Below are 24,464 nucleotides of genomic sequence, written 5' to 3'. Positions count from 1 at the left end.
GTGTGGCGTGGCGGGGGGAGGAGGGGGGTGTCACGTGACGCGGCGGCGCGCGGCGCGCGGCGGGGGCAGCGGCCGGGGCCCGAGGATGAGGTGGCGGTTGGTGTGGCTGCTGTGCGCCGCCGGCTGGTGGGGCGCCGGGGGCAAGACGCTGCGGGGCGGCTTCGCCAGCGCCGCCGCCCGGCTGGAGCCGTGGCGGCCCGTGGCGCGGTTCCAGTTCCACGGTAGGTGCCCGGAGCGGGTGGGGGAGTCCCTATCCGCCGTCCTGAAACGGGCGCGGGGCGGGGGGAAGGGTGCGCCGTTAGGCCACGTTAAAGCCGTTAGGGCGGCGGGCGCGGCGCGCGCTGACGGCGGTGGGTGGGTGGGGGGGCGCCTCCCAGCCCGCCCTCGGCGACGACGTGCAACAGGCTCGGTCAGGAGGCGCAAGAGCTTTCGGCGGCGCCGGGAGGGTGCTGGGCGGCTCCGGCAGAAGCTGGCCCTCGCCCCGCCCGCTCGCCGGTTCACAGGCGGAGCTGGACCGAACCAGCGCAAGGAAAGGTTTATAGGCCCCCGTGGTACGAAGCGTCGCTCTTTATATTAATAAAGGCGGCAAAAAAGTACTGTTGTGGCTACTCAGCGCTGGGTTTTCCTTCGTGTCCCACAGGACATGGAGAAACTGCCTGGGAGAGTGGATCGCAACTTGTACGTATATCTCGTATTTACTAAGGGAATTATTCGGTTATTAACCAGTTGAAATAACAGAAATGACAATGGTGTTTAACACTAAAGATGTTTTGTTTATTTTTTTTTCCATGCTGTCGTGCATCAGGATGTAAATTCTCACCCGATTTCCCCAAAACTTTTCTTTCCCGTATTATTAACTGTTTATTGGTAATAATTCCTGATTATTAAGAAGCCGTGCAATGGGACAGAGCCCTATTAGAACAGTCGTTGCAGAAATACACATTGAAAAAGACTATCCTTGCTGTAAAAGGCTCATTTTGCAAAAAGAGACAGCATGCAAATATAGTGAGTACTACCTGCAGTGCTGCACTGATTAGCATGCTGTTCCTACATGGTTAGCACTTCAGTAGCTTTTAACTATTTTCTTTTTTGGTTAGCTTTATGGCAGAAAAGTTTTGCAGAAGGCTTTGAAAGACAGCTATGGCAGTAGTGCTTCACATGTGTACGGGGCTTCCTCCCAGCCTGGAGGAGTGGTGTGACAGGAAAACGAAAATGTTTGCATGAAAAAAATCTGTTTGGGTGAAGGAAAACCTAACGTAAATCAAGAAGAGGTGGAATGTGACTTTTCAGTGCTGAGTGAGATGACAGATAGGGTGGGAATAGCTTGGGGAGTGACTTGAAAGCAAAGCTAATTATTAGTGTCTAGCAGGTAATTGCAGAACCACTCTAAAGAGATCTGAGGAGAACCAAATGCATTACTTAAAGCTGAGAAAAGAACATTAAGATTCAAGATTGGTGTTTTGAGTGTTCAGATATACTTTATTATACCAATATGCTAATGTTGCATACTTCCTGAGAAATAGTTCTCCGTCTGCATGCATGCATACAACTGTACCTATTCTGGGTCTCAGTAAAAGTCTTACGAACTTTTTATAGAACCTGCTGGTAATTTTTCAGAATATTTTTTGCATATCAAGATGCAGCATGTAGGTAGTGAGACAGGTTAGAGAACGTTTTAAAGTTTAGTTTTCTTTGTAGATCTATTGGTAAAGACTTGTCTTCCATCATCTCTAAGCAAGTGTTTTAGTTCTAGTCAGACCATAACATGAAGATCTGTTTACTCAAGTTCTTCTGGTATTAGACTCAAGAGCTGCGCTATGATGCTCGTAATCATTCTATAAAAGTTACAAAATATAGACTTTGAATCATTTAGTGAGACTGATTGTCTTTACCTGAACAGGTAAATTGTGGGATGGGAGGAAGGAAAAGAAGATAATTGGGAAGTCTGTAAGAGGAAAATAAAGTGGGGTAGAGAAAGGCTGTTTGAAGTAGAGGAAGTTAATGACATTTGGGTCATGGTAAAAATTTAAATACCATCATAAAGAACTGTATATACACTATTGTGTTACTGAGGCATGCAGAAATTGTTCATGAAACATAGTACAGACTTTTATGGCAAGTAGTGGTAAAAGTTTTAGAAATAAAGTGAAGCTTTGGTTATGTTGTTTAAAAAATCTGTGCCATGTTAGCTTTTTGTTGTCCTTATAACTGGCGTCAAGGCAAGAGTAGTTAATTTTGTTTTTTAACTATCAAGGTGACCATGCTGTTCTGTGTGTCAGAATCAACAATGTAGCAGTAGCTGTGACAAAAGAATCTAGACTTCACCTGTTTAAAGCACAGGAATGGCAGAAGCTGCAAAACAGTATCCAAGAACACAGCTGTACAGAGAAATTCTCCAAAGCTCAGCTGACAAGTGAGTTACTCTTCCTTTCCCCTTATGAATTGTTATCTATGTATTTAGAACGCTGGTATTTCAGTGAATTCGGACTTTGCATCAACTTAAGTGAAAGCAGGACTTTAATCTTCTAGAACTGAAAAAAGATTACAAGGAATTGTAATTGCTCTGCTTGCATCACTTCAGAGGACTTTGTCTGCAAGTTATGATTTAGTATGCTGCTGGAAAATGGACAGTCTGTGACAAATGATGGAAGATTTTAATGCAAACAGCCAAACTTCGTGGCCAGTTCTAGCCTCACGTTCTCATTTGTACAGAACAAAATAAAAGATGCATGTTCGGCTGAACTTTTCATTCACTCGTTTGTTACAAAGACTTTCTATCTCCACTTGGAGTAAAATTTATTTTTTTCCCTAAGGTTTTTTGTAAAAAGATTATGTGAAAGAATTTATAAAGAATACCATCATAAGGGGAAAATAAAGTAAGTACAGTATATAAATGCTTGAGGTGGGCAGAGGTATACTTTGAATTGCTACTCTTATTTCAGTAGCAAAAAAAAAAAAGGCAAACTGATGGAGCCTGCTGCAGATACTGCTAAACTTCTGAAGTGAGTGCTTATAAGGTGGGAATGTTTAGTCCAAATGTGTAGTAAAAAGGAAACTTTGTTCCTGAAAATGTTTGGAAAATGTTTTTTTTCCCCTTCCTCACAACTTCATAATCATTAGCTCCCTTTTTCGTTTCTGTCTGTAGAGTTATTTTTGAAAGTTAGGCTGCCTTATTTCTCAGTTTGTCTTTATTATCATTTAATGTTCTTTCATCCTTTAACTTTGTAATTTGGTGTTCATCTTTGAATCTCGCATTCAAATGCTTTTAATACTTGAGCTGATAATTGCAGCAATATAGAATAGGTAGGCTGTCTTGCTGCTTTTGTTTATACAGAAACATCTCTCCTGTTCTCCAATTCTGTGTAAAATGTCATTTTTCAAAGACAAGGAAGCAAGAATAAAAGTATGCTTTCACTTTCAGAGTAGCACAAACCTGTCACTCTTTGATGTACAAAGCGTGTTAGAGCCTTTAAAAATTCAGTATGAAAGATGTGCTAGACAGGAAAATGCTTAATGTGAGTATGTATCTAAATGTAGGAGGTAGAACAGTGAAACACTGAAGCTTTCAGTTATGTAACCAAAAGATGGACATACTAAAATAACCTTTTTGCATCATTTATTCATCATAATATTGCAATTGTATTAAAGTGTACATTTTCCTTTAAGAAATTAATATTAGAAGCATCATTCAACACTATCTTAAGTGCATACAGCTTCTTTTTTGACTGTTTCCACTGTGCTGCCAGAATCCAAAGAGTAACTAATTGATCTCCTGGAATGTTGTCTTAATTGAGTCTTGTAAACATATCACTTCTAGGGATGTCGTTCCCTGTTACACTTGATCTGAGCTAAATATGATGTGCCGCTGAAATGGCTAGCAGTTGGCCTTCTCCTCCTGTTTATTCCAGCAATGTACTCACTGTTTTCCACTATGTTTAGGAATCCTACGATCACTGGGCAAGCCGGATCTGCTTGTTGATGTTTTGGAAAATCAATTGTATTTTTATTTCATCTTACTTCATTCCCTGTGAGTTAGCTTACAGATTTGATGGAAAACTTAACAAACTCACTGTGTGATCCCTGATGCTGATGGAAATAAGGCATTATCAGAGCTCAGGTGAGAGTGCAGGTGGAGATTAGAGCCACCCCTTTCAGTTGCAGTTTTCCTTTCTTTTGGATTAAGCATCATATGAAATCCATAATCTGTATTTTAAAAAGCTTCCCTTTTTGGAGCGATCTGTATCACTTTGTATTTTTGATTGATGAGATAACGTAGCTCCAAAGTGTAATGCATATTTATCAGTAGCTACAGAAGACAAATTGCCTTTATTAGAACTTTTTTTTTTGTTTACGTGTTGTCCTAATTTGCACTTTCGTGGCAAGTGCTGCAGAGAGACACATGATATATTTTTTCTTGGATCCAACTGTTGATCAGTACATGCCTTCAAAGAAGGGAAGACGACTCCTTAAAGGTTAAACAAGTTTATTGGAGTTACATAAGCTTTTTTCTCCGGTAGACTTGAAGTTAGAAATTAGTTCTAAATTTTGTCTACAAAATATTTAGGGGTAATGAGTTTGCTAAGGGTTGTTTTGTGTGCATGTTTACAACTTTTTCATGTGGCAGCCCTTTGCATGAAAAACAAATCGCTTGTTTTGTAGAAATTTTATGAACTTTTTCCTCATCTTTAGCCATTGTCAGCTTAACCTATTTTAGTGAGTTTATCTACAGTCTGTTAATTATTTTGTCCTTTCTTTTACAAAGGAGGGCTTTTGTTTGTGGTTGGGCTGATTAACACTAGAGTTCGGTAATCGGTGCAACAGCACTTGTAACTCTCACAGTTTAACATGCACGCACAAAGCCAGAGATTTCATTTGCAGCAGTGTTTATTTCAGACAGCTTATGCAGTGATGAAAGTTACCTTTATTAAGAATCATGGGAAGATCAGTGACCAGATGAAGCTTTACAGTCTCTTATGTAGTTGATCTTAAATGTAATCTGATTTGAAATATGTAATTTCATTAGACAGTGGTCTCAGCCCTTAGCTGTCAATTGAAAATCAATCTATGACTGTTTGGGGAAGATACTGTAAGATATGCTAAGTTGCATCTTTAAAGTATGCATGCTATTTTTTACTGTTTTCTCTTGTTGCTGTTCCTATGCTGTGCTCAAAGTATCTGTGAAAATTGAGTAGAATAAATTTCACAAAGGTGGTATTATATTTTATATTTATTTTTATATTGCGTAAGTATCTACTGGTTAATAGAGAGTACCTGTTCCCGTGGATACTGTACAAGAGGGTGGAAGTGTACTGGTAGACACTGTAGGAACTTACTGGATTCTGGCATAATGCAACCATCCCAAGCAAACTCAAAAGCTGAAAGACAGAATACTGTTCCTGTCCTTACCAGCCCTTGACTGTACCTACTTGAAACCAAAGATGAGGATGGAGAACTGAGTCTTTGGTGTGGCTGCTTTTCAGAGCAAAGACTGTTTTTCACTGTATGTAGTTTATAACGTATAAGCGATGATGTGGATTTAAATTTTTTCTTCATTCAAATATTAATTCTATGAAAAAAATTAATCAAGTACTTACTCCACTTCTTGTTTGTTTATTTGTTTTCTTCCAAAGTGACTGTGAACCACACAGAGCAAAATCTGACAGTGTCCCAGATTCCTTATCCGGAAACATGGTATGTGTTTTATGTAGACAAGTTTACCTGCGAGGAGAATTATTCTGAATCCGAGGATATTCAGTTTGAAATGGTCTTACTAAACCCAGATGCAGAAGGGAATCCATTAGATCACTTTAGCGCAGGGGAATCTGGTAAGATTTTTTTTCTTAAAATTAGATTTGTAAGTTAAGGATCTGGTCAGCCAAACAAATCAGTACTTACTGTGCTTGGAAAAGTGTGGAACTGGGGAATGGACAGCAGTTTCTTGCATTTCAGTTTCTACTTTTTCAAAGAAGAGTGAATTTTAATAATTTTTCTAATGTTGCACATAAATCCTCCCCTTTCTCTAGACTAGCTGTCCAAAACTTCTCTAATTAGCAAAAGAGATGCACAAGGAAGGATAGAGTTTACCACTTTGCTGATAAGTATTTTGCCCTTTGAAATTGTAACCTTTCACTCAAATGTGAATTTAATTCTTGAATTTAATGAATTTGTTTATTTAATTCTTGAAATTCCTTAACTATTTAAAGTTTGATTTAGTGCAGTATGAGTTCACACGCAACATAAACTTTTTGCCAGTATAATTCCAGTTCAGTGTTTAGATCTTTCCGAATAGCTAGCCTGCAGACTAGAGTAAGGCATTTGTCAATCCTGGTTATTATTTAAGAAATGCAAATTTGAGTCTTTAAACGTGCAAAGGAAAAATTCTAGAGGTGACTCAAGATCACAGCTGAGGAAGTACCTACAAAAAACTGTCTGGTTTGGACAATCCAAATCAACCAGCCTATGCATCATTGCAATATTTAGCCTCACTCATCGATATGCTGCTGACTTAGGACTGTTTTAAGGGAAGACCTCAGTAGGCTTAATCTGCCTACATGTACAGATCTAGCCTAATTGCTACGCTAAAAATCAATTGCTCTGCTGTCGTTCTTAGTCTCAAGAGGATGTAGAGGGAACAAAGACAGCTTCCTTTATAACGGGAAGAAAATTTTCACATTGAAATATTTAGTGGAATCTGTAAAAATAAATAAATAAATAATAAAAATAGCACTGTAAATCCAGTTTTTCAGGCTTATGCGACCTTTCTCTTTAACTTACTAATTGTGCTTGTTAATCTGTAAACATAGTTTACAGTTTTTATTTGGTGAATTTTACATCCAGAAGTGAATTCCAAGTTAATTCAGTTATTCCCAAAAAGCAGTAGTAGCATTTATCTGCTAAACACAAGTCAAATGCATTATAAGACAGCCTGTGGCGCTTAAAGTAAAATACTGACCTTCTAGTGAGACACCTCAGTTCTGTATAAGTTTTGTAGAAGACTTGAGCACTTTGAAGTAGAACTCAGAAAAGCTAGCGTGTGTAGTGAGGAAAAGTGTAAATGTATTGGATGCAGCTATTTAGAGCTAAGAAGTAGGAAATAGGATGAGCCTTTTATCTCATTTGTTCTGTGGTTACAGAGGAATGCATCTGTTTATTCAGAATGAAAACCTGCGACTCTGCCCTGAATCCTGAAGTTAAATGCCTGTGTCTACTTTCAAAGACCCGAGGAGGATTTCTTGCCTTTTTTGTTTTTTTTTGGACGGCATCTTTTAGAGATAATTTTTCTCCTTTTTTCATAAAGTGTACAGTTTAGAACATTAGAACGCCACAGAAAAGATCCAGCTTCATTTCTTGTTTTTGGGGTTTTTTTTTTGTCTTGGGTATAGCCCTGAAGAGCTGTAAAACTGCATAGTTACATATGATTTTAGTTAGGTCTCCCTTAACTTTAGTTGTTAAAGTTGTGCCCCTCACACAAGGAATCTCAAAATTCAATGGACTACAAGGAAAGTACAGTAAAGAGCTTGAGACTGTAACCTTGTGATTAAGATGTTTCTTTTGAGACAGGAGGGGGCCAGGGTTTCCATCCCTGGCCAGTAATCTTTTATCATTTTATAAGATAACTCTTCTATGAAAGACCAATGGAATCTAGGATTTCTAGGGGCAACTGACCATGTAGGCAGCCTTTTGATCTTTGAAGTTAGGTACGCTAAGGTATCTGTGTTTCATTTTTGCTGTCAAATCTGGGTTACTTAAAAGTCGGAAAACTATTAATCGGAAACTAATATTTGTGTTTTAGTACAGGTTTCTTTTAAATCGTTTTGATCGCAAACCCATCAGCTAAGATCTGTCTTAGGTTGCAGGGCACTTCCTAGCTAGAGTATTTTACTGTTTATTAAAGCTAGTTGATTTTCCAAGTGTTCCCACTCTTCATGATGAGGAATATCCCGCTCTTCAAAATCCTTGCCAACTTTTTATCTTTATGCTCCAAAAGAAGCAAGAGTGAAAGGAAAAATAAGAAACTTGATCTGAAATGCATATTTTTCTTTTGTCAGTCAGAAGTTATACTTTTTTATAGGTGTTCAGGAGCAACAGAGTGGCTCTGACATTTTTCTTTTTAAAGAGTCTTTAAATGCTTCATGCTCTTGTTCTCCCATTTAATTGTATATATGTTCAAGCTGACTAACTTTAGCTGTGGAAGTTATCTTACTAGGAAATATTCAGAATTCATCCAACTCCAATTTTTTCTTCAACTGAGATGTGAATATGAAGTGTGATCCCTAATTAGACCTGGTTGGAAATTTTTAACAAATTGTTTTGCTGGAGGAAAGATACTGGTGAGAATCTGATTTTGTGAAAAAACATTTGTTTCAAGGAAAGCTGGAGAAGAAACATAAAAGTTTTGTGTGAGAAACTTCAGTTTACCCATTTTTACTTCTAATGCCCAGGGTTTTTGACCCTCTAGGAGCTCATATGATGGGTTCCAAAGCTTGCAGGCACTAGAAAAGACTTCCAGGATTCAGATCCTTAGGGGAGCATTTTACCAGTCTGCTGCTAAACTGAAAGCCACAGTACTCTGTTTTGCAGATGATATCAAAATCTTTGGGCCTCTTTTCAGATTGGAGCAAAAAAGTCCCGCTCTATGGAATTATAATTGTTCTCTTGGCTACTTTTCTTTCAATTTCTTCTTATCTAAAAAGTTTTCTATCTACTTCTTAGACTAACCGTACTTTTATTATATATAGAGAAAGAGTGACACCCAGTGGTTATATAGATTCTATGGAAGTAGGTTCAAGGTTACTGTCATCTCGGATTGTGCCTTTAAAAATTGAAACAAAAAACAAACTCAAAATGAGTCATTTATTAAAGATGTTTCTGATTGATCAAATGGGCTACAATTATTTTCTGCTTGTTAAGAAACTATACCACTTCAAATTATTTCAGTAATTGCTCCAAAGCTATTCATAGTCTGAACAGAGTATCTCTTACACTCAGAAAATGTATTGTTGAGTAAAAAATACTTTGTCAGATCAATTTATAATTAGCTACCTGAAAATTTAACTGACTTGTTCTTGTTTTTGGATGAAATAGGCTAGGATTTAATCATTTTATATGTACTATCACTTTTGGGTGATTGTTGCTTAAGATTGCTTATAATATTTTAGTTATGCACTGCAGGTAACAATTTTTTTTATAAAACTAAGCTATGTTTCTTTTTTTTTTTCCTCCCCTCCACAGGATTACATGAATTCTTTTTCCTGCTTGTCCTAGCATACTTCTTAACTGCTTGCATATATGCGCAGTCCCTATGGCAAACAATTAAGAAACGTGGACCTATGCATACTGTATTAAAGGTGCTATCAATTGCACTACTGCTGCAGGCTGGTTCAGCTTTTGCCAACTACCTGCATTTCTCAAGGTATCTTTACTTATATTTACTTTCAACCTTAACATTTGAAGAAGGTGCTGTAAAGATCACTACCTGATCCTTCCTGTAGTGGTTGTGAGAAAACATGGGACTGACTTTTTAGAACTCCATCGTTGCTGAAGTGTACTTTTGAGAGAGAAGATAAATTTAAGACTAACTCACTTAAATATCATCTCCTATTCTTTTATCAGTTATTCTAAAGATGGAATAGGAGCACCTTTTATGGGAAGTCTGGCAGAATGTGAGTATGCTTGTCCATCATTTTTTATGTGTTCCTACGTGTTAATCTGTATAATGCATTATCTAATGCTGTTGTCAGACCAAATTACGATCTTGGACAATATCATTAGATTTTTAAAATGAAATAATGAAAAGTTTTTCTCCTGAAAGGCAGGTTTTATTCAGGATGTATGCGATAGATACTTTATATAAAGAGTTATGTGATTATGATTTAGTTTAGGACCTTTAAAAGACTTTATTGTCTTAAGACTCCATCCTACAAACACTTAAATACCTGCCACATAAATAAATATTTAAACTTGTTAAAGCATTTTACTGAGTTCTCATGATCTAGAGTACTGAAACTTTTTAGGAAACTTTATCACGTTTTATGCCTTCTCAATAGCAAACCTGAGAAAGGAAGTGGTTTACAGCACAAGTGCTATGATTAGAGCATGCAAAGAATACTTATGTCAAGAACTGATGTTTACAAAGCATTTTTCTCAACTCTATATAGATATTCTGAGCTTTTTTTGGAACTGAATTCCTACAGTATCCCATCTCAGAATGCACTAGTCTACTCTTGCTAGATTCTTTTTAAAGTCTAACGTTGTTTTGATCTCTCTGAAGCTCACATCTGAAGCATAGAGAGGTTCTTTCCGAAGTAGTATATTGCCTTTAGGTTGGCCTGAAGTACTCCAAGAAAGTAGTACTGTGATAGTGAGATAGTATTGGAGAGTAACAACCTATTTAAAAACATATTTTCTGTCACAGAGTCAATTTAAAAACTTGCAGTTGGAATTGACAGCCTCTTGATGGCACTGGGCACCACAGTAATTGAGACTCTTTCTTATTTTGATCATTTGAATTAGGAAATCCTTGCAGCCTCTCCAGCAACTGTGTTATTAAACTTTCCTTCTGGTCTTCTGAAATGAAATTAAATTAAATGGAGGATGTGGATGTACTTGTAACTCCTCCCCAGTGAGAAACCCACTGTCAACTGCTGTTACGCACCCCGATCTTAAGGGAAAGTAGCTATGTCTTAGATTTTATGTGTATGTATTATGGTGAAGACCACAATTCTATTTTCTTAAAGCCAAAGTTAATAGGAATAAAATAATATCTCTCAAATTAATAGCAACATTTAGGAGGCTCAACTAAGAGTTTTCCTTTCCTACTGTTTTAAAATTTAGAGTTCCTGAAAGAGTAAGAGAGCAGAAGAAATGGAAATGGGGAAAGTTCATGGGGAATAGAAATGGGGAAATTACAGTTCTGAAGAATGGATGATAGAAAGTATAGTTTGGAGATGGAAGGTGCTGCCATTTTTCCCATATTAGAAGTGAAATCCTAGTTAAAAGATGGTGGTAAAAATTCCCATTAACTTCACTGGGGCCAGAATTTATTTCTAGAAACCTGTTCAGATACTATCCCAAGCAATTATTTTTTTTTTTTCCCCCCAACATCATTTAGCTTTTACCATGTATAAAGATCTGACCCTAAAGGTAATTAATCACCTAAATTTGCATAATCAGCCAAGATTGCATAATCACGGGAATAATTCTGGCACTTGAAAGCAAAAACAAGTAGTTGACAATCCTTTAACTTTTGACAAAATCAACACCAAAAAAGTCAAAGAATATTATTATGGCTGATGAACATACAGAAAAAAATTGATTCTGATGAAACTGAACAAGTTTCTTACCAGTTCGGTTGTGCGTGGCTTTATGCTGACCCTGGATACGGTGGGATGGTGATTTTAGGAATTCCTCTCAATAGTAAAGCCCCCTCTTAGTTTCAGACAAGGTGTATGAGGCATCGAAGTTAAAAGCCTGTACTGAGTCTTCGTCTTGTACCGTTTTATCTGGGAATCCATTTGAACTGTTGCAACACTGAAGCAGTGCAATATCTGCATCCAAGATGTGATTGAGAGATGATATCTGGCTATAGCTTTTACACAGGGAAGAAGTTAGTTTCAGGAGTGACGGACTATAAGATGGGTGAATGCTCTCTAGAACATCTAGATTTGATTAGTCTTTTTATAACTTGAATTTGTGACACTGGTTTGACAAGCCATAAGCTCAGATAATTTTTTCTAGGGAGCATTATGCCTCCAAAGCTGGCATTTGTGAAATAAATCTAAGATCATTTTGTCCAAGACCAATGCCAGCTCATATTATTAACGAATGAGCAGGTCTGTGTTTATTAAAAGTTCCTGAGAGTTGCAAAAGTGCCTGAATAGTTCTTAGGCGCCTGTAAACATATAAACCAGGAGAGGGCCAAATATATCCTATGGATATGTTTTGAAATCTATTTTACATCCATATTTTGCTAATTTTGCTGAGCTTCAAGGAAATATTGTAGCTGATCTTCATTTGGCACATACTGCACATGTGCTTACCGATCTCTGAACGGTGGCAACATTGTCTATAAAGCTTTTTAGTAAATGTGGAAGTACCTTTATTTTTTTAATACAGTACAGTCTTCTTTTTCAATATAAAAATACATTTGTGATGCAGAAATTTTTTTTTTTTTTGTATCTGGTATGTAAGTGAAATGACAAATATGTAAAAAAAAAAATTTTATTTGAACTGAAATATTGAACAAGTGAATAAAAAAGCGTTGTTGTATGTAATGCTCATTTCTTATTTCTGAACTAAGTTTGCAATTTACGTGCTGTAAGAACAGATCTTTTAAACTGTTGATACATCTCTGCTGCACCAATACAGTGGGCCAGTTTTCTTTCTGGGTGATAGTTAGCTTTAGAGAAGGTAAGCTTGTGACTGAAACTTACAGAATAATTCCTAAAGTTGGTATTTGGACTTGAAAGTAACCTAGAGTTCTTTGTAATGTCAGTAGTACTTCAGCAAGGCTAATAAGTAAAGCCTTGAATATATTCCAACTTGATGATTTTTTACTTAATCAGATTCAGCTTCAAACACAGGTTTGAGACGCTGATTAAAAGTGTAACTTTAAAGTGTACGTATTATTTGTTTTCAAACAGAGCGAAAAATGGACCCAGCAAAATGAGGAAAAAGGTGTTTACATTTAATGAAATGAAGGACAGACAGATTGTTGCTCCAAATGAGGTTGTATTAGGATTAGTCATTAGCTTTTTCCCTTTATGTATCCGAGAGTGGAATTTGACTTAAATGTGCCTCCTGTTGCAAGCTGCTGTATCCTTAATACAAAATACAAATAATTTAAAGTAGGGTGCAACTATCTGATTTTGAGCAAGAAAGTTTAGTGAAACAATTTCATGATGTTCATATTAGCAGAATTAAGTACATAGTGTGGTTAATATGCATATTATGATTTTAGCCTGTTAGCATTTGTAAATCTGTTTGTGCAGGTGGACTCCTGAGCCCAGACTTCTTTGGCCCAAGAGTGGGACTGGAAGCATGCAATTCTCTGCCCATGTCATTGCAAAATTGCAGCATAAGTAGAGGGAAGCTGATAGTGATCTATTTGATCATTGAAAACAAATTGAAAGAGCCACATTTTACGACAAAGCAACCTCAGCTAGTCAAACTGTATTGTCAAAGCAAATGTCCCTCTTTCATTTTTTGGTATATAGAATATTCCTTTTTGCTGTAGAAAATTTTTTGAATTCCTTTTTCATTGTGACTCTATTTATTTTCCCTCTGTTTCCAATAGTGTGTGACATAATCTCTCAGATACAAATGCTGTATTTATTGTTGAGTCTGTGTATGGGTTGGACAATAGGCAGAATGAAGAAATCTTATAGCAGACCTCTTCAGTGGGATTCCACTCCAACATCTACTGGCATTGCTGTAGCAGTTGTTGTTACACAGGTTTGTATTTTATATTCATGTTTATGGTGAAATATACAGCTGCTATGAAGTATGACAGAACTGTGAACCAACTAATTTCAATATTTTATGAGGGAGGGAGTATCAAGACTGGAAAAAAAAAAATTCCCACAGCATAACATGCACCCCGCATGTCTAATAGGTAACAGCACCTCTTCTTTACTTTAACGATTTAAGGTGTAGCTCCACAGTATGTTTTTGTTGAGCAACAAAACCACTTAAGAAGTTCCCACAGTTTTCCAAACTCTTGGTTGTGCCAGTTGTTTGTAGCATTAAACTGTAAACCAGATCGGTGAAATGATCTAGATTCCAAAAAAAAAAAAAAAAAAGAGGAAGAGGAGATTTTACTACAATTATTTTACTGATCTGGTTTATAATGTCATGTTAATGATGTTGTAATCAGTGCAACCGAGGAGTTTTGTTGTGGAGGGTCAAACATATAGTTTAGGAGGAAAGCCAGTAATTTCTGACAGCAGCTTCCCAGTCACAAAAAAGGGGTTGAAACTATACCCTCAGTGTTCTCCTCTTAGAACCACTTCAGTAGGATAGCTAATAGTCTTTTCAGTCAATATAAGGGAATTCTTGAAAGGCTGATGTGCAGGATTGGTCTTGCAAGTATACAAATGGTCTGACACAGATTTTCATTGAAATATTTTCCATTAATCTAAATTAGAAAGCCAAGTAAACCAATAACTTAAAAGTAAATTGTAATGGAGATCCACTAACCCTGGTGGTGCCTTTTGTAAACAATTTTTTTAAAATCATGCATAAAGACAAGAGAATCTGAAAGCCATTGAGAATGAGGAGAACAGGGAGAAACTGGAAACAATAATGAGGAAGAGATTGCATATAAGATTTTGTGACATTTGAGTAGTATCTGTAATTAGTACAGCTTCCAAACGAAATAAGCGGACTACTAGTACATTAAAAATAGTTGGGAGCTGACAGCATTCTTGCTAATTAAGAACATAAACCAAAGGCTATTAAGGTCAATAGGACTGTTGAAATTTCAAGGTAGGTTCATTACACCCATTAATCTGACACCCATCTAGCAGCAGAAATTTTGCATGCTGGTAGTAAAGACGACTTCTAAAGCAAGTACTTAATTTTATTTGTGTCTCTCCATATGTACTTGCATATGGGTGTGTTAGTGCTCTCTCACTTGAGACTGGAAAGTTTTTGTTGTTGTTTCCTTTTCGATATAGGTGGAAGGACAATCAGTATCAGCTGGACCTTTCTCATTGTTACCCTTGTAGTAAAAATTAGGACAAATGGAAGTCTCTGGGATCATACAATTTCATAGCCAGGAGAACCGATAGCAAATTCCAAGTGTCCAAGGACATAGAGTGGTTTCATGGAAGCCTATACAGCTTTGAGCTCTCCTATTTGCTCATTACAGCTAAATCAAAAAGGAGAATCTGCCCGTTTCAACAAGAAGGAAGTCAAGCAACTGGATAGCCTGGGAAAATTTGTTATTTTTCAAGTTAACTGCAGTTTTAACTGGCAAACTAGCCCTGTTTGTCTGCTGCTAGTTTAAATTACTTAGCAACTCTCAGCTTTTATTCCCCTCCCTGATGCTGATGCTATGGATTCTATTCTTTCAGAAACACGAGCATTTTCCTCTGATGTGTTTACAGGTTGCCATCAATATAGGGTGGATGTAGCCTACTAGTCAGCAACTCTGTTGTGGTCACTGTGGCTACAAGAGCTTACATCTCAAAGAAGGGACAGGTCTTCCATTCAGCATCTCCCTTTGCCTTAACTTATTCTTCTCTTCAACCTCAGAAAAAAGGATTCGCAGGTTACTGTCTGTTCATTAAAGATGCTGCTCTCTGCTGCTAAGACACAAGACTTGTTCAAAACTTTTTATTGATGACCTAGGCCTCTCCCATCATGTAGACCTGAGTAATGCCATCTTTCCAGGCTGATTGGAGAGATGGCAGTGATTCCAGAATAGAAGTCGATTGCTTTGAGGCTGATGAGAATGCACCTTGTATCTTATTGTATTAAACTTGTGCATCAAAGAGGCTCTTAGATACACCCCAAAGATATGCACAGAGTGAGTGTATGCTTTTCTTTTTCTCTACCTCTGACCTCAGATCTAAAACATTTTTTACTGTCTTGGCATTGCATAGCATGAGATACCTAAGAACTAAACGTGGTTAGAATCGGCTAGTTAATCCACTTCACCTTTCTGCCATTTTCTTTCCCCCTTCCCCTTGCCTCTTTCAGTGATCTGTCCTATGGGAACCTGCTTTAATTGGAGGTTTGATATGTTATCTTGGAGTGCCAATGTTGTCATAGCAAGGGGAAGGAAGGAGTATACCATAATTGTTTCCTCATGAGAGAAGTGAAGTGTCTGGTACTTCATTTTGTAGTTGTGAAGGATAAACTCGTGTATCTAGAACATCAGGATGATGTCCATGGCAAACATTCTTCTAGCAGCCTAAGAGGGAGACCAGGACTGGTCAGTGGTTGTTGTCCACTGAGAACCAAGATGGGTAAGATGTGTGCACAGGTGATGTCAGACATTTTGAAGTGGATTATGTAGACAAGGAGATGGTCATTCTCTCAAGAAGAAATTGTGACTTTTATGTTGGGTATAACTAGTGCGAGTCAGCTTTTCAGTTGTGCACCTAACCGAGCTCCTGCAGTTTTTTGTAGACAGCCTGAGCAGAGTTGTTCTTCTGGGTAATAATTAGGGTATTCACCCTGATTTCTTCTCCAAGCTCTTTTCAGAGCAGCAGCATAGATCTGCTCCATGCTAACAAAAAATGTCTAATTTCTGCTTGAACGAGCTGTCTGGGTGTTTTTTAAGCTTGTTCCTGATATCACAGCCAACTGAGCTGATATATGCCTTTCTCTGGTCAAGGTAAGGGATGTTAGGGCTTATTTACCTTAATTTCTGTGGCACAGCCAAAGACATTTGGCTTCAAGATCATCTTTGTCTATGAAAGCTGTTCCTTCATTGAAATCGGACTGCGTAATCCATTGTCATCTAGAGAAGCTCTGTAGTACAAATGCTAGATACTTCTCTTTTTGAGAATATCACTTCTCTCCAAGGAGCGTGGTTCCAACTTCTATAGTAAGGCGAATGGCACATGTTCACCTGGGGCAGGTTTCCAGCTTAGGGCACTGATGGGTCTGTCTCTGCCATCTGCTTATTTTGGAATAACATAGTGAATTGGAAGGAAGCTAGACTTCTTTGATCTTGTATCGCTGTCACTACACACACTCTTTGATGAACTCTTTCTGTACTGTTGACACAGTTTATATTCTTTAAAGGACCAGTCCAGAGCATCCTCTGCTGTTAGACACTGTTTTCATGCTAGCATCTGGACTTTGTTCCAATGGTTCCTTTAGTCCAGCTCTTTGTCATCTTCTCATGAAAATGGTTTCCCTCGTTGCTGTCATTTTTGGTAGTAGGTTAAGAAAAATTCAAGCCCTCATGAGCACTGCCCTTTAAGGTTGAAGAATGCCTGGGATCCACCTAAACTTTCTTCTTAAAACAGTATCACAGTTCCATCTCCATCATTTTCCCATATTTTTTCCCCAGGTTACATGTTTACATCAGGAAGATTCTATGTTTTGGTTTTTTTCCCCTCTCTCCTGAGCGTATATGCAGTCTGAGGTAGTTAGAGTTTGGCTATCCCGACACATAAATGCCAAAAAGGATGATGCTCTATCAAACTGCAGTGATTCTGTAATGAGTGAAACCCTTGTTCGTTGCCTGGGCAAGTTCTTCCTGAGCCAAAATAACTTCTGCAATGGGAATTCATCGGTTTCACACCAAAACTAGTGCTTTATCCGTGCATTCACCAAATACACATCTCTTAGAGTTTCAGGAGTCATTTCGTTTTATTTCAGTCTTACTCCTTGATAGGATTCTCTGTCAAGTAACTTGATCATATAAAGAACATCAGTCAGATCATTTACTGGCAGTCAGTAGCGCTCAAGGTGTATGTGCTTAACGTTTGTCCCCTTCCCATCTTTCTATTTTCCATCCCAGTAGTTGAGAAGCAACTGAAATAGTAGCAGTCACACTTGCTGTGTAATGGCCTGAGTAGGGGAAGGGAAGAGTGAAAGCGTGCCCTTTAAGGATATTTTAAGGGAAAACTGGCCATTCCGGACTGATGAGACTCAAGGAGACCCACCATTGGAATGTGTAGGTGGATTATACATTTAAAAGAAAAAGGTAATGTCAGTATCCTTTCTGTCTGTATGTAGTTAATGTAGTTGGAGAGCCTTTGAATGTGTTCAGAAAGGAATCTGATTAACTTAGATCTCTAAACAACATCTCCTTCTGAAGGCCTTCAGAGCTACCTCAGTTATAAATCACACTTGACTACCTTCCTTCAAAAACTCTGCTTCATTAGATGCCTGAAACCTAAGTGCAAGTTAAGTATGTACAGTAGGTGGACTAAGATTCCACTGTCTGTTCAAGTCTTAAAATGCCATTCAGCTGCGACATGGTGTTGGAAAAGTCTAAACTTATGGACGTTCTAGTTTGTAATTTAAACATTCCCTAAGTTCCAAAAAGGTATTGTTCAGCAAGACCCAATTTTCAGGCAACGATACAGGTGGGCACCTGCCTTCTGCCCAAATGAGGTTCCGAAACTAGACATTCCTTTGTCTATTTTTCCTTAGAAACTGTGTTGATATCCTTTCTTACAGTACTCCCACAAAATTGGGTTCTGTAGCAAATGGATACAGTACTGGTTTTTATGAGAGCCGAGGAGGATTACTGCCTTTCGTGCAGTAATCTGTTGGCTGGAGCATTTATTTGTCCAGATGTTGGAATAGTATTTGGAACCTGTGACACTCCCTTTCCCAGCCCCTAGGAGGTTTCTGAGCTAGCTGCTTGCAGAGTCAGGCTCGCTCACACTTTCTGACCTAGCTGATTTTGAATTCTTTTCTCCACAATGGCACAGCTTCAATAGAAGAGGTGGAGAGTGGCCCACCCAGGAACAGCCTATAGCCTGGCAGTTAGGGCACTCTCCAAGGAGATGGGAGATGTGAGTTGGATATCCTTTAGGCAAAGGAGGGAATTGTGGGAGATCCAAGTTCAACTTGGGTAAATGCTTGAGCCTTTAGGCTATTGTATAAAAGGGGCAGCAGCACCACCCTCTTACTTCCCCATAGTTAAAAAAGAAAAGTGAATCCTGTTAGGATTTTGAAACAAAAGGCGTAGTCTCCTGCCTTTGAAACGAACTGTACGGGTTGTGGATCTCAAGTGGAGAGAGACATCTCCTTATAGCTCTGTAGGACTGTTTTTAGTGGGCTTCCTGCTGAGTAGGCTGACTGTTTAACAAGATGATTATTTTGAATTTTGTGCTACGATGCTACGTTCCTTCTATCCAAATCAGAGGAAACTTTAAATTGACAGACTTTGTAAAAGTTAAGGAAAGCAGGAGATGAACTCTGTTCCTGCCAGTTGCACTTGGGAGTAATAGGTAATGTCAAAAAGTGGTTCAGGCTATTTTTTTGTGTATTGTGATGGTCAACAAGCAGAGCAGAGCCTGGCCAATTGTGCTGATAATTTGATTTGTGAGGCAAAGATTAATTGAAGTTTAGTGTATAATCCTATTTACCCTAAATGTGCTTTCTGTTGTTGTTCTTTTCCAGAGCTTTTTATTAATTTGGGAGCAGTTTGAAGATACTAATCACCACAGCTACCATTCACACCATGGCTTAGCAAGTGGACTGCTTATTGGCCTCAGAGTTTGCCTAGCTTTGTCCCTGGCTGCTGGTCTTTACCAGATCATCACAGCAGAGAGAAGCACACTGAAAAGGGAGTTCTATATCACGTTTGCCAAAGTATGGGTTACGTCAGGGAGACTGATCCCTTTTGCTGTAAATATAATTGTGGCGTGCAGTTGACTGAAACAACTAAACTATTTTCCTACATAAGAAAGTTAATGTTTAAATGTCTGATTTGATTAAATTGCACCCTATCATCATACTCAGAATAGTCATTTTAATATGACAAGGAGTATAGAGTCTTCTTTAACAGAAATCTGACCTTTCATTGTGTGGTTTTTGTTCTGTTGATTGAAAAGTAAACAGTGGATTCATAAAGTAGACAGAAATGTAAATGCAATTCCTTTAACTGTCATCTCTCTCTTCTAAGCTGGCAAATAGTCATTTGATAACTTACGCTTTTCTCTTTCAGGCCTGCATTCTCTGGTTTTTGTGCCACCCATGTCTTGCAACCATTTCTGTAATATTCAGAGAATATCAAAGAGAAAAGGTATGTACAGGCAAGATGAAAGAGATGAAATTTGAATAGTAGTTGTTCTTCATGTTTAGTGTTTGTTAGCAAACTCATGCTCTTAGGCTGTTAATCTTATGACCCCAAATCAACTTGAAAAGTCTTAAACACATAACTCTTATTGATGCTAATGTGAGTCAGATTTTACAAAGGCATACAGGGCTTGAATCATATAAGCGTAATCATTTCTAGGTTAAAGGAGGGAGAGATTGCTAAGTTAAAGGAAAATGTGGGGGGCGGGGTTGTTTTATAATTTGCTTGTTTGTTTTTTAATTAAAAACACCTTGGGGATTCTTTTAACAAAGCTAGTAGAAAGATAAATCAGTGGATTCTTTTTTGTTAGCTTTTTAGTCTTCAGCATTTAAAAGCTTTATGTGGCTAAATAGGTCAGGGAACCTGTAGCTGAACTGTATTCTTTATATGAAGATATCTGTCCAAATATGTAGTTTGGTTTGTGAACTCCAAACAGTTAAAAACAAAGGTGGACTTAGGGTGGGTTTCTCAGTTGCTTAACATACTGGGAACTAGTATGTGGAGCCTGCTATGTTCAGATAAAGCACACTACTATTCTCAGGTGATTGACTACCTCATTCCAGGGTAGACCTTGTATCTTTTCTATGTGGTTAATAGCATTTGTGTGCAAATATTTTCTGAAATGGAGCATTTATTTATATGGAGGATATACAAGGAGAAAAAGCATTCCACTAAAATACATGAGAATGAAATACTATATTTGATTTTAAGAGGAGGAACCTAAAAAAGAATCCTCTAAATCCACACATCAAGATACTTTCTGTTGTTACTGGATGAAAACTTCATCCTTTATATTGGGGGGAGGGGGGAGTGTCCCCTCAATCTCTGGAGGTAGAATCAATGAAGGAAATAGTTTCTTTTTTGGAATAATTTGAGCTCAGTGTAAGAAAATTACAGTTGCCCTGCATTTTCATTTGGGGTGGGTTTAACAATTGTGTGCAGCTGTTGTTCCTAAATTATGAAAATTCAGCTGTGTTTCCTTTTTTAAATGGACTTCAAAATAGTTCAGAAATGTGTGATCAATAAATACCCTATTTGTTTAAGAAAAACATGTATTTTAAAAGACTGTACATCACTTGGACTTTCACTTCCTCGGAAACAGCAATAACCTTTATGGATCTGATAAATATTGCCTTACACATCTTTTCCAGATGAAGAAATTTGCACCGAAAAGAGAGCTAGCTAAGTGAGGCTGATAAATAATTATCATCATAACTCCATGACTGTTAATGCAAAGTGGGTTCAGGCATTTTTTCTGTTTGTTGTAAGAATAGAATGTCTAAATATCACCTCTCCTTGTGGAACTGCATGGGTGGCAAATTGCAAGTCTGAAATTCCCCAGAACAGAGACAGCCAGAGGGGTTATGTGACTTGCCCAGGGCTATCTACTGATTTAAAAACACCCAGGTGTGAGAGTCTGAATCCTGGACTTGAGACTCATGTTCAAATCTTTTATAACTGTAGTAGTACTAAAAGGTTTAAAGTTAAGCTTCAAGCACTTGCACAGTGATTAAAAACAAAAAAAACCAAAAAACAAAAAAACCCTTTCTCTTTGGGGATTTTTCACTTATTTTCTCCCTTTCTCCCTTTTTTGTCTTTAGATGATTACTATAGGTGTTATCCTGTGTCAGTGCATCTCCATGGTTATCCTCTACAGACTTTTTCTATCTCATAGTCTATATTGGGAAGTATCTTCACTGTCGTCAGTGACATTGCCACTAACAGTATCCTCTGGACATAAAAATCGACAGCACTTCTGAGATGTTTAGGAAGAATATTTTATGTAATAAATGTGCAATAATGACCTACCTACATATACAGATATTTTTGTCGCAGATGCGATACATTGGTTTCAATGGAAAACTGAATGATAATATCAGAGCTCTTCACTGACCTTCGCTCTGACAAGGTCCCTAGATTAATCTGTTAAAGTGCTATGGAGTGGAAAAATCCGAAATCTAAATACTTTTATGAAGATTGTTTATGTGTAGCATGTGGTGCTGTGCTATATGACAGAAAAACAGATTGTCTCTTTTCTCTCCCATTAACAGCCATGAAAAAATCCTACTTTTATATCAATATTAGGTTTGACGGTCTTACAAAACGAAATTCTTAAAGTGACTACAAGCTCAAACAAGTCGGAAGGAGGCCAATTGTGAAACTGGTGTGATGCATAATGATGAATACAGGTTCTTTTTATTTTTATGCTTTAGAGAAAATGCATTTTTATGTATAAGTATAAAAGAAGGGGAAACAAGGAGAAACAAAAGAGGGAGAGTCCTCTGGGAAACCTTTCTGAAATGTTTACAATGAACTGCAGGAAACTTTCTTGTATATTGGTGTAAAACAAAAGCTTTTTTTGCCACTACTGTTCATGTTGGTTAAAATTTTAAGGAGAATGGCAATAGGGCTTATATTTGTCTTTTTTTTGAAATAAAGGTGACTGAAAATCCTAGTAATGAAGGTCTAAACAATATCTGAGAGTTAGAAGACATAGCAACATAAAGGTAATTAAAACAGCCAGCTTGCAACTTCAAAAAAAAAAAAAAAAGGTGCGAGGGAGCAAAGAAAATGGAATGGGTGATATGGTACTAGAATTTTAATCCTGATATAATTCATTTCTCTTACATTGAGGATTCGATCATAATTAAGCCATATACACAGATTAAATTAACAGAAGCATTTCAAATAAATGTTGGTTTCAGTCATCAACTACCCATGAATTCCTGCCCAAGGATACTTAATCAGGATTAAATTTTCTATGAATAATTGAAAAACAAAATACTCACTGGATTTGTTATAATCCATGTTGGCACTGGGTTCTAAGTAGTTGCCATCTTCCATCCATTGTAATAAAGCCATAGTACTTTGTGATGCCCTAGCATTCAGAAACCAGTGTAAATATATACTTTATTGAAGTGCCTATTTATTGAGTATGATTAAATCATGCTGACATTTTTTTTCCTTTATAGTAAGAACGTTCTTATTACCTCTGTGATTGAAATTTTTTTTGTCTGGATTTAGTAATTTGTTAAATTTTAGACCTGTTGTCATACATGTGTGTTTCTTCGCAACATCATTTTTATTTGCTAGTAAGTGAATGTTCATTTCTTCGTAATAGTATGTATCTAATTGTGCTTCTTTGAAAGCATGAAGACGCAAATAGTCTTAGTATTTCTATTCATGTTTGTCTGAGTTGTGAACATAGTTGAAACATAAGTCTCTTCCATTTTCATTCAGAAGCAAAACTAGGCATTTACCTTTGACTAAGGCAAAATGGCAACATGACAAAGTTGCTCATTAAATCATCTCCTTTTTATTGTTTGTAATTCAGATCAAGAATGGCAGGTTGAGGCTGGAAAAGATGAGATATTATGTTTCACACAATCTTCAGAATGATTAAAAGATTAATTATTACATTCCTCTGATAACCACATAAAAATATTATTGGTTAAAACTTCAGTCTTTATTTTCCTGCTTATCTCTGTACTTTTCATCTTCTCGAGAAGAAAGCATCCTGTTTTTGATAAGTCTCCAATAATGCAGTAGGAGAGTTCTATCTGTCCTCATATATAAGACATGAAAGTCACACATCAAATATAGAATAATTTTCTGATAGAGACAATAACTATTTTATAGTTTATGATCTGTTATGATAAAAGTTTTAATTCTGTGCAGAAAAACTGCATTTGACCCTTCAGAATAGGCACTCAATTTTATTTCTCCAGAAATATTTTCTTACTTCCTGTAGTTCCTCTGACTCTAGTCTGTCAGTATTAAGGTAAATGGTATCTTAATTTCCTATTGTAAATGTATCCTACAACAACTCATAACATGAATTCAGCATTCATAGTTTATGTGAGTATAAATATAAAGTGTAAGATGTTGTCTCTTAATCTTTTCCAGATTGCTCTGTAAGTCAATAAGTAACATTATCCTCCTAGTTTGGCATCAACTCCAATGCTTTGAAAATTTGATTTTCATATTAGTGTAACCCTTAGCGATTAAGTATCATTTTTCTCATGGTAAGCCGTACCAAGGACATGCATCTCTGCTCAGGTCTATTAGCATTCTTTCATAGCCAATATTCACCAGTTTTATGTTGTTAAATCAGTAAAACATGCTGTGGCTAGTAGGTCAGTATGATAGCAATAATATTCAGGATGTCGGTTAATACACTACGTGATATCATTTAGGGGGGAGGTGAGGGAAGAATCTTCAAATCTGACTAATTTACAAAGCTTCATACTTGCCTGTGCTCTAGCTTGAAGCTTACTGTCTCTGGATCGTACCTGAAGAATGGTTTGAATACATGAAAGCCTCTGTCTTCTAGCTTGAATTTCCCATGAGAGCAACTGAAACTGCCTTGCTTTTTTCATGCTTGTTTGCACAGTCACCTATTTTCTCAATTTGGTTTCATAACCTCGTCTTGCAAGAATAACTTCCAGCCTTCTTTCATGAGTCTTTGATCAGTGCATTCGGACTGGAAAACTCTCTCTTGTTCTAAGATTTACTTTGTGGAAAAAAGAGGGAGGATGTCAAGAGTTAAATCTCCTTCTGTCACAAGCTGCAGCTCTTGTAAAAATCTGAGAAACTCATGATGAGCCTCCACACAGCTACGAACCAGGTGACAGCAGTGGACACAAACACTCCTTTAGTATGCCCAGGGTCCCAGTATCTAAATAGGACA

The 24,464-nt window shown here is 37.5% G+C and overlaps 1 protein-coding gene across 4 annotated transcripts; it reads left to right on the top strand.

Moving 5' to 3' along the window:
* Nucleotides 1-20: 20 nt before the first annotated feature.
* GPR180 (G protein-coupled receptor 180) lies at nucleotides 21-23,668 on the top strand. 4 transcript variants are annotated; one of them, XM_068928992.1, is made up of 10 exons: nucleotides 55-221; nucleotides 2,255-2,876; nucleotides 3,940-4,117; nucleotides 5,631-5,825; nucleotides 9,232-9,412; nucleotides 9,613-9,662; nucleotides 13,295-13,452; nucleotides 19,096-19,287; nucleotides 19,643-19,720; nucleotides 21,376-23,227. In XM_068928992.1, exons 3-10 carry the CDS (start codon nucleotides 4,084-4,086, stop codon nucleotides 21,532-21,534), a joined length of 1,047 nt encoding a protein of 348 aa, XP_068785093.1. In that variant the 5' UTR covers nucleotides 55-221; nucleotides 2,255-2,876; nucleotides 3,940-4,083; the 3' UTR covers nucleotides 21,535-23,227. The 4 variants fall into 4 exon arrangements, with proteins under 4 accessions (XP_068785084.1, XP_068785093.1, XP_068785103.1 ...); XM_068929002.1 differs by having other exon boundaries at nucleotides 71-221; nucleotides 2,255-2,413; XM_068929012.1 differs by lacking the exon at nucleotides 55-221 and adding an exon at nucleotides 506-678.
* Nucleotides 23,669-24,464: the final 796 nt, after the last annotated feature.

The sequence above is a fragment of the Struthio camelus genome, chromosome 1 (genome assembly GCF_040807025.1).
Source record: "Struthio camelus isolate bStrCam1 chromosome 1, bStrCam1.hap1, whole genome shotgun sequence".
In the NCBI taxonomy this organism is placed as follows: Eukaryota; Metazoa; Chordata; class Aves; order Struthioniformes; family Struthionidae; genus Struthio; species Struthio camelus.
This window is presented reverse-complemented; position numbering and strand designations above follow the sequence as displayed.